The sequence below is a fragment of the Schistosoma mansoni genome, chromosome 2, assembly GCF_000237925.1.
Source record: "Schistosoma mansoni strain Puerto Rico chromosome 2, complete genome".
Taxonomy (NCBI): domain Eukaryota; kingdom Metazoa; phylum Platyhelminthes; class Trematoda; order Strigeidida; family Schistosomatidae; genus Schistosoma; species Schistosoma mansoni.
The window spans coordinates 22,506,725-22,518,162 of NC_031496.1; the positions used below are offsets into that span (position 1 = coordinate 22,506,725).

The window sequence follows — 11,438 nt, forward strand, 5'->3', positions numbered from 1 at the left end:
TATGGGATAGAAGAGCTGTGTTATCTGTGAAGTGCAAATCATCTAGTGATATCCAACCCGTTCATGTATTTACGTGCTTTTCCTCAGATGTGAAGTTCTTCATAGTCTAGTCGACCACCAGAAGAAGAAAAAAGCGAGAGAAAGCGAGAGAGAGTAAACAGCCTTGTCCGACACCGACATTCACTCGTAATATTTCTGTGAGCTGACCCTTATACACGAAAAGTCACTCAAAATATGAAACAACATGAATTAAGTAAAATCAAATAAAAATAGTGTGAATACTAAACAAACTGTTGGAATGTGTAAGAAATTTAGGGTACCACTGATGACGCGGTTCCTATTTAATGTCTTACATCAACTCGGCGCTCAAATACTGTGAAACTATTCGCTCTAATTTAGACAGGAGTTCTTATATAAGCTCTCTATAGTTTGGATATCCTACTTTGATTTCATTAAGACTGATTATAATTTTAATGAATTCAAATTAACTACAGATTGTAATGTTCATTGTGCGCGTCCTGGATTCCACTGCTAGTCACTATCCATCTTTGCTTACAAATATATATTTCGTTAGAAATTAAGATGTAAATGATTGATCAAACAGCATAAATTAACTAGAAGAATTAAAATAGTTTTAGGAGCATTCTGACGAAACGTTCTGAAGCAATTTATCCAGTGAAACAACCTCTAAATATCACAATAGTTTTATATAGTTGAAATCGTGATTCAATTGAAGCTAGACCATAATGGAAAACCTGGAAGCACTGGACGGCCGTTTCGTCCTATTGTGTGACTCCTCACCAGTGCGCATCCACGATCCCACCTCGCGAGATTCGAACACAGGGCCTATCAGTCTAGCACGTGAGCGCTTAACCACTAGACAACTGAGCCGGCAACCAACGGTGTGATTGTCCAACTTCAACAAATCCATGAAATTGAGCAACCATTCATAATGTCTTCAGTGAGTAGGTCAGTATTATAATGTTTATCAACTAATTAGAACGCCTACATATCTGGTATTTTTGTTCAGTATATGATACACATCTGGATTAATTCCTAATATTGCTTAACGTCTAACCAAAATACATCGCAATATCAACAACTTTTAAATAATGGATTGATCAACTGATCAATTAAATTTGATCAGCAACAGGGAATGAATACCAATAATACTGATTATTATCCAAAGATCAGTTAATGGTGATCATGTTCTCTTATTTTGTCACCTTCAATTAGTTTTGAAGTATCATGTCATTCTGAAAACTATCTACCACTTTCATTTCCAACTTATGAGATTCAAATCTCATCTACATAAGGCTCTTACGTAAACCTCTCCAACGGAACGGAATATAAAACAAATACAATGATATGTGAAAGATTATCAATGAATAGTAAGCCTAATTAATTTAACAACATATTTTTCTTTCATTCATTATCTAAGATTTAACCAGTTATACATCTTACAGAATAATTTAATGTCACATTTCATATTTACAAATATATAGACCAGAAGTCTCCAGTTTCATACCATACATATCTGGATTGGACAGAGATTATAACATTCATATATCTACTGGGTTTTTACATCCACCGTATTTCAATGGATCATATTCAATGTCTGAAAAATATGGGATTATCGGTTGGATTATGGGACGTCAGCTTATGTCTGCAGGTGACTTTGACATCATGTCCCTTTTATCTAAATTATATTAATGTTGAAGTTTGGTGTTCAGAATTAATCTTATAAGTTTTGTTTTCTATACTACATGAATAAATGAAACAGGTAGATTATTTGCATATCACCGGTTTTCGATTATTTATGAGTAAGCTATCTGAGTGATAATAATATTACAGCATATCTACCTTTATTGTGTTGATCGATTGGATCTAAGCACTATGAAGAATGCACATTACCTGTCTTGACTCATACAGTTAAAATGCCATCATAGTTGATTACAAAGATGATATAATTCCACTCCGTCTAATTTACACATAAATATTAAAAACAATCTTGAATACATTTGACAAGTGCAATATGAGTACAACGCATTTGGTTTGACATAACATGGTACTTACATTTATATAGATCTACAAAATACCTACTGATTATTTGTGCTCTTCGATAAACTGTAAGACATTTAAAAGCTTATTAGAAGTAAGTATGTAGATACACACAAATGTACAAATGTATATATGATTGAGCAGCATTGAAAATGAACTTACTGGAAGGGATTAATTTTGATGAATTCTATCATGATAGCTTGCAATACTTCAAATGTCATTCGCACTTGCTAAATAAGCATACAAATCAACCGTAACCCCTACAACTGTCATGTTATGAATGACTCAAACTATGAAATGCCATCATGAGAGAACTACCATTCCTAATATACTATTCGGCAGTTGTTGAAATTGTAATCTATATACCTAGTCGCACTTCTAATGTTTAAACGACATTTGTTTTAAAGTTTCTAGTGACTTTCAGAAAGATAGACCGGAACAATCCCAGTTCATTTGTGAAGCATCAGATCTACGATCGTTTGAATCACAATTATGTTGTTTATCAAAACAAAACAGTTCCAGAATATTTGGGAAAGAAGTAAGTTGTCGTTTAAAATGGTCATTTTACCCGAGAATAACTATATCCTTGAATAACTTTCAGTATCCAAAATGAAATGCTAACTGTCGAAGTATGAATATCGAAAACTGATTTGTTCACAAAGTATATTATCTTTGTAACTAATGTGTTTTATGTAAATAGGATTCAAAGATATATTACGTTTGTGATATGTACATGATTTCCGGATGATTTGTTAATCGATCTCTTATCCAGAGAAATTGTAAACAACAAATTTGAAAATATGTATTGATAGAATGCCGAAACTCTCCTAACCAACCAAAGTGTGAGATATGGCTTAGGAAATAGGTAGGTTTAGTTGAAGTTTCGAGCGAAGTGAAACAGAACTAGATAATTGGCTGTGCGGTCAAATCTCCAATCAAATATTCTTAACGTCCATAATTCTTTATCGACAAAAGCCACTTCTGTCATCTAGTTGTGGGGATAAGACTCAACTAATGGTGAATAACCACAAATAAGAACAGTCTCAGATGAAGTTATTATGTGAAAACCTATTCTTGTATAATATATGTAACCAGCCAATATTTTTCAGACAATAAAATTTGAATGACGAAAACTATTAACTCAAGAATAGTTATATCACAAGAAATATCTGCTATTCACCACCTTCATAAGAAACATTGTGGAATTTTATTCCAGAGACCTGGTCCCGGTGGATTTAATATCCCTGTTTAATGTTTGTTCAGCTACATCATATGAGTTGGCTAATCAACTATCCTTAAGATTTTAATGATGCTGTGTTAACTGTACAAAGTTAGAAACCATATTAGACCATATTCCACAAAACGACATTTATGATATCATTAGAATGTTGTATATCATAAAAATGTGTGTTTCCAGACAAACCAGTTTAGCCCATCTACATCATGACTGACGTCAATTAGACGTGAAAATTCTAAGTTTATTGTCTCCATTTTGGATCGAATCCCTGATGAAGTAAAGGTTCTCATCGTAAGGACAAATCGCCGCCCTATTAGCATAAGGCTGGTAGTCGCAACGAATTTGAACATACTGCTAAAAAATATTTAAAGAATTTTTAGTAAACCACCTAGTCATATTATAGATCCAATAATCTATATTCTTTCCATTAGCTTGACTCTGAATTTTTATTATATATTGCAGATCATTGATTAAGTGAAATAGTATTTTTCGTCATACTGATAAACTATCAACCAATTCTCTCGCGGTTGAATATCCCAACAAATGTTACTATTGTTCTAAAAAACATAAGGATAGTCCTTTGTAAACTGTGTACTAATATTACCATCCGACATGTCGATGCTGCATGTAAAGGCTTTCCATCAAATCTATAAGTTAACAGTTATCTATTCTTTTCTTATCTTATAGACGTTACCAAATAGGGTTTTACAATGTCCACAGTTATTAACTTTTAATAGGCTTCTTAGCTCAATTCACCACCTTTGTTTACCATTCAGCACTCAAACCGTTTCTTATGTAGTATTTAGTTAAGGAAAAGTCAATGAAAAGAATATTTAAAAACAAGGAATACTTGAGTAAATTATCGTTTTCAATAACCCATTTAGACCCAATCGTTATGAACATTATCTATTGTGTTACACTATACAGTATAATAGTGTATTCGTCTAAAATACATGATTGAATCATTCGTTGCTGAAAACCAATAATAACTATCTTCAAGTCAATTAAAATGGACTGAAAATCTACACATTAGGGTGATCATTTCTAATGAATAGATCAAAATCATAGTTAAAAAGTAATTTAAAATAAAATAAGTCATAATTATTATGATAGTAAATAATACTAGTAATACCTAAGAATGATGATAACAATGACTAGTGTTATTTCTGGCCGTCGCTAATTATTATGTCAGAATCGTTTATTACTTATACCTGTAAAATGAGGAACTACTACAATTCCCGTGACTCAAAGTAAGAACATCAAGACTGGTGCTGGTTTACAAGCTGCCTTAATTAGTTTGATCTTTTCCGTACATATATATCTAATACTACTGCATATTAGGAAAAACCATGATGAAGATCACTTTGAAAACATAATTATTCTATTCTATTTACACAAATGCAATATTTAATCAGAAGGGGTTTTGTGGAGATTTCAGTATTTTTCATAGTTGAAGTCCCATAATAGGACGTCCCATAATAGGACGAAACGGCCGCCCAGTGCTTCCAGGTTTTCCATGGTGGTCTAGCTTCAATTGACTCATGATTTCAACTATGAAAAGTAATATTTAATGTTTTGACATGATATACATCTTCATTATATTGTTCAGATAACTAAATTATTTCAAGGAGTATTATTCAACACCTTGTTCACTAGGAAAAATGTTGGTTACCGTATGTATATTTACCTAGTTGTTATTTTAATTCAGAGTTTTATTGAAAGAATAACTGGTGTAAAGACTAGAAGGATTATCTAACTATAAATATTAATCACCATAGCAGTCTACCTCTGATTTATATTTCAAAATTATAATTACAACATTATCTAGTAGGTCAACTTGATAGTGACATAAGACCATAAAGTTAAAAATTAAACTATTTTGATACATATTCACAATTATTGTACTAAATTTATATTCTAGAATTTGAGATCATTATCAAATGATATTAATGGGCTTATGTTATCCTTTACAGTAAGTAAAAGTAGATAAGTAAATATTTATTAAATTCTGTAATTGTTAAAATTCATACTTTACAAACGTCATCAATATTCACAAGTATTGAGTACGTTTTAAGTAATTTAATTGTTGAATTCATGAGTTAATTGAAGCTAGATCACTATGAGAAACCTGGAAGCATTGGACGGATGTTTCGTCCCTGCATGGGACTCCTCGACAGTGTGCATTCACCATCCCGCCTCGCGAGATTCGAACCCAGGACATATAAGTCTCGCGCGTGAGCGCTTAACCTGTAACCCACTGAGTCGACATCCAACGGTGTTATTGTCTAACTTCAACCAATCTATGAAATTGCGCCACCGTCCACCATTGCCTTCAGTGAGTTACTATCTCACAACAGACCTGGTTGAACTCCACTGCGTCTCACTAGAACTCCAAGAAATACTTCTCTGAGACCGTCACTAGTGAGCATATGATAATTATAATGAGAGAAGGGTTTTGTGGATATTATATTAATTTAATAGTTGCACTTGCAAGCACTAGACTCATAAATTCAACTATTAAATTACAATAATATCTACAAAACCCCTCACTGATTATAATATTTTAAATACACAGAACTCAATTAAAAAATTATGGATCACATTTTAAATCGATCAATAAAGTAGCTCAGTTAGTAACTGACTGATTTAATATTTCCTCTCATATATCTAATAGCTCATGTATAACATCACACAGATCAATAGATGATAGAAAAAAAAATTTACGCTTTGACAGAGCTATACTCATCCATTTTATGTAATAGAATAAATTCACATGATAAGTAAATATGATACATTATCTTAACTAAATGAATTGTCAACTGAAATTATTTTATGGGGGCTACGAACTGACTTCAATTAGATCATATGAATGATTGTTGTCAAAATATACATCTTGTCTATCGTCGTATGTAATACATGACTTAATCCGCGTTGATGAATAACGGAGTTAAATAAGTCAAATACGAGAATGGATTTTTGAATACATATATTCTGTACACTCATTGATTTGGACAGGAAACCAGAGGGATGAAGTGAATAGGAGAGAGCGAAGAAAAAATAATACGCATTAGAGATAGTGGGTAAGCCAACTCACTTTAACCAAGCGTTATCGATATTTATAGTTAGATATAAAATAAATTACAAACATGTGATGAATAGAATAAGGAGTGTACACACATACGTTCATATAAAAAAACAGTCAGGATTAATAAGTGAATAATTAACAAGGTCAATACGGAATTCATGATGGATAGGTAAATTGGCTTGTCCTGAAACTATAATGAGGTATATGGGCTTAACATATCAACCAACACTATAATTTAAGCTTAATCATATCAAGTTTATTAGTTATGGTAACCACTTTTTACAAAATAACCATCTCATTTACTTAGTGTTATTTGTTTAGATCTTCCCATTGGTGTTTTTAGGACTGCAACTGGTCAGTCTCCAATTGGCATATGTGCATACTGGTAAGCAAAGATAGTGGCTAGCAGTGGAATCCAGTTTGGCGCGCGTTTCGTCTCATTTGGGACTCGTCAACTGGATGTACCTGCATCTCAGACCTGTTGATGTTCACTCTGGGACTCGAACCCAGTACCTTTCACTTCAAACGCCATCGCGTTATCCACTCGGCCACAGAGTCCTGATAGCTACTTGCTTGTGCAATGGGGTGAAGTTAAAATTCACTTAGTATTGTTTGTTTGGATCTTCCCATTGATGTTTTTAGGACTGCAACTGGTCAGTCTCTAATTGGCATATGTGAAGCGAAAGGTACTGGATTCGAGTCCTAGAGTGAACATCAACTCTGAGATGCAGGTACATTCAGCTGACGAGTCCCAAATGAGACTAAACGCGCATCCTGGATTCTACTACTAGCCACTATCCATCTTTGCTTATCCATCTCGTTCGCCTGTTTTTTTGTAATTTTAATAAAGGCTTATTCACAAGTAATTAATACAGTAGAATATTTATTCAGTCAGAATGTACTTTCATGTTAATATATATTTCAGACATATGGAAGGCTTTGTATGCGAAATCGTAAACATCTAGATGGAGAATTGTTTTTCTCAACATTTACAAAGGTAAGCTTACCTTCCATTTTGACAAAAAATTCATAAAGTACTTCTTTCGATTAACAGTACACTACTGTTACAAGAATTTTACTACTCTTTTCATTGTTTCCCTATGGCAACCTGCTTGAATATCTGGGCTATCATTTTCTCCTACTATTTCGATATTTCAACAAGTTATCTTTTTTTGTTTGTTATAACACACCAATTATGTCCACTAATTTTATAACTTGCTCAGGCTCATATATAAACGACCTACTGCTTTACAAGTTACAAAAATGTTTGATCAGAGACAGAGGTGGATAGAAATCTGCATTGAAAAGAATGAATGCTGATCAGATGTCGATTACTGAACTGCTAACTTACAACTGTCGATTATTCATTAGCAAGTTGGACTATCTTTAGTTTCCACTAAGTCTAAACAAATATCGCAATTGTCATGTAATCACAATTTAAGAATCCTGGTTCAATGATTTACACAACAATTGTTTAGTATAACTACATGGTTTTAATATTTATCATCAGGATAGATCAGGCAATAAGAAAAACTGTAGCGGCGCTGTAGCTACATTTGTATGAACTGGTGTTGATCTAGTTTTGCATGAATGTACCAGTTGTTTAACCTTAAAAGATGCTGTCCAAAACACTTGATAAAGTACAGCTATGCTTATGTTACAAGCTGTACTTCATCTGCACTATCTGTCTTCATTAACGAATTCACCGAATTAGCTGTTACTACCTTCAATCCTTCGTTTTAAACTATACGTGGTGATTTTAATCCATTTTATTGTAGCTTTCTTTCATCACTAGGTCATCAAAATGTAGTCGATATCATTACACGTTTGGATGAGTACTTAAACTGTTGTGGGAATATACGTGACTCCTAAACCTACTCCATCACTTATTCTGATTATTGCATCATTTGTGTTCTAGCTAAAGTGTATGGCAAACTCGAAAATGAGTGCGTTAATGCAAGAATTATTACCAAAAAAAATATTTAAGAGCTGAAAAATCCATTTTTTGTATGATAAAATAGGATTTATTTACAAATGACGAATTAGAAAACATCGTTGGTGTTGTCACTTATTTTTCTGAATTGTGCTTGGGTGTTTGTTGTACCACCGAAACTATTTCTGTAGGTTTCGATCGGCTTGCATTTCCACAACCGATACGATTATGGAGGTTAAATGAAAGAACGTATACGGAGAAAATCTTCATTAAAGTTCGAAAGCTAAATGACCTAACAAACCTAGAGGTCAGATGTTTGAACTTAATGTTTACTCAGAAACTCCTATCTTGTAAAAACTCTTCAAGTATGTGGAAACTATTTTAAGAACTTACAGGTGACAGGCAGATTAGAAGCGATAACCAACTGAATGCTTGTGACTTAAATAAGTCTTTTGTACATCAGTTATCTGATGTCATGTTCCCTTTATCCACAGGTTTGAAGAATAGCTGTGTTCCTAGTTTCACTGAAACTGATGTTCGAAAATGTATCCAGTTACTTAATTCACTCTAATGTTTAGAACCTGATGGAATCCCAAATCTCCGTTTTAAAAATGTGCTGACGTTCTATGTTATCCATTCACGAGTATCTTTAAAAGATCCTTCCCAACTAATCTCATACCGAAAATGTGGAGAAAGATAAGGACGATCCCTATACCTAAGAAAGTATCTCCTGATAAAAACGTGAAATTTAGACTCAGCAGTAACTTCACATTTTCTCAAAACGATGGAAACATTATTAATACTCCCACTTCAACCTGCACTAAAAGAGCACATTAATCAGTATCAGTTTGCTTACAAATGCAAAGCAAGCATCTTAGATGCTGTTTTTTACATTATAATATGGTGTGTAGCTTTAAAGTGTAAAGCGTATGTTGCATGCACATTTCTAGAGTACTATTCTGTGTTTGACTCTATTCTAAAATCACTACTACTAGACGAGTCTGCAGACATCAAAGCCGACAGCTGGATAGCTAACTGACTGAGTTCTTACCCCTCTGTAATAGAAAAGGATACTGTACTTGAAGGAAAGATTTCGACTTATGTTACATCACAAGGGGCCGTTCTTTCCATTCTTCTTTTCATATTTTTTTCTGCATGATGCGCTATCTTCTACAAAAACCCTTTCGTTGAGTATGCGGATGATTTCTCTGTATGCGCATTGATTTCTGCCTCTTCATATCCCCTTGAATTGAATGAGTTCTTGTCGTCCACTTGACGATGGTCAGTTGTTAATGCTCTCTCAACTCATCTTTCTAAATGTCAAATTGTTAATTTGAGCCTAAGACATGAACAGCACTTAAACTCCCTGTTGAAATTTCATAAAGTTTGTACTGTTAGAGAATCTGTACTATAAACAGTGTTAGAGGCCATTTGTCATGGCGTAACGTTTTCCTCTGATTTCTCTTAGTCTTCTGATGTTTTATTGGTATCGAAGAAAGTTTTCTCTCCGACTTACTGTATAAACAGGTTATATACTTTTGGCATTGCTCAAGACTTATTTTTACGATTTATAAATTCCTATGTATTATCTAATACCCTTTACTGTTCCTTATTATTCTTACTTGGGCTTTTAAAAATACATTTATATGTGTTTCGGCGTGCTAAAAGAAATTATTATGGTGTGTAGTGAGTCTTTTGAAGTCATTGTGAATACAGTTATGGACAAACATCTAAAATCTTGCAAAATCCTGGCAGGTATTATCTTATTAGATACAAACCATTCACTTCATTCACATCATTCCTCATCTATATCTTCTGGTAGGACGAGACGCCAGTGCATTAGAATTCATTACTTTTTTACTTACGCCTGTTACCTCTCGTCGAGGAGCATAGGCCGCTCACCAGCATTCTCCATCCAACTCTGTCCTGAGCCTTCCTTTCCAGTTATTTCCAGTTGTTATCCATCCTTTTCATATGTGCTTCTATTTCCCGACGTAATGTGTTCCTTGGCCTTCCGCTTTTCCGCTTCCCTTCCGGATTCCAAGTTAGGGATTGCCTCGTGATGCAGTTTGGTGATTTCCTTAATGTATGTCCTATCCACTTCCAACGTCTTTTCCTAATTTCCTCCTCAGATGGAAGCTGGTTTATCCTCTCCCATAAAACACTGTTGCTGATAGTATGCAGCCAGTGAATGTTGAGTATTTTGCGTATACAACTGTTTATAAATACTTGTACCTTCCTGATGATGGTTGTAGTAGTTCTCCACGTTTCAGCTCCGTACAGTAGGACTGTCTTGATGTTCGTATTGAATATTCTCGCTTTGAAGTTAGTTGAGAGTTGTTTTGAGTTCCATATGTTGTTCAATTGTAGAAATGCTGCCCTTGCTTTGTCAATCCTCTCCTTTACATCTGCATCCGATCCTCCTTGTTTATCAATGATGCTTCCCAGGTACTCCACCTGTAGCTCTTCTAGAGTTACTGCCGGTCCCAAACCCAGGTAAAGGAGGAGGGATGGGCATGGGGTTAGCTACTCCATCCCGTAGAAAAACTAACTCGCTAAAAAACGCTAACCAGAAAAAATAATTCAAACCATTAGAAATCATACACCAAATCACATATATTAAAGATCTACAATACCGTAACTAGCATATAAGCTATACAACGATCAAGTTGTAGTAGCCGACCTAACCAAAAACTCGTATCCTTACGAAATGTTGCTAATTAGGCTGTTTAAATTCTTATCTTATCAAAAACCATTACATTTAATTATAGATTGTTTATTCACTGATCTTGTCGGTCTGTTTTCTTTTGTAAAAGAAACTTATTGAAATACTTTGTCTTAAGAATTCCAAATGGTACCCAACATAGAATAATGAATATAGACATTAATTACATAGCAATTCAATACTATTTCATTATTCTTGTTATCTTTTTTATTCAGTAAAATAACATAGTTTAAAGCTTTTTCCTTATATTCCTGGTAATGTTTTTCTAATCTACGAATATTATAATAAAACAATAATGTGTTACGCGAAGACGGATAGTGGCTAGCAGTGGAATCCAGTTTGGCGCGCGTTTCGTCTCATTTGGGACTCGTCAACTGGATGTACCTGCATCTCAGAC

General features: G+C 33.9%; 1 protein-coding gene across 1 annotated transcript; it reads left to right on the top strand.

Moving 5' to 3' along the window:
- Positions 1-1,614: 1,614 nt before the first annotated feature.
- Positions 1,615-7,416, top strand: Smp_089730 (hypothetical protein; the record flags this gene model as incomplete). Its single annotated transcript, XM_018796103.1, has 3 exons — positions 1,615-1,672; positions 2,469-2,599; positions 7,309-7,416. 3 exons carry the CDS (start codon positions 1,615-1,617, stop codon positions 7,414-7,416), a joined length of 297 nt encoding a protein of 98 aa, XP_018650349.1.
- Positions 7,417-11,438: the final 4,022 nt, after the last annotated feature.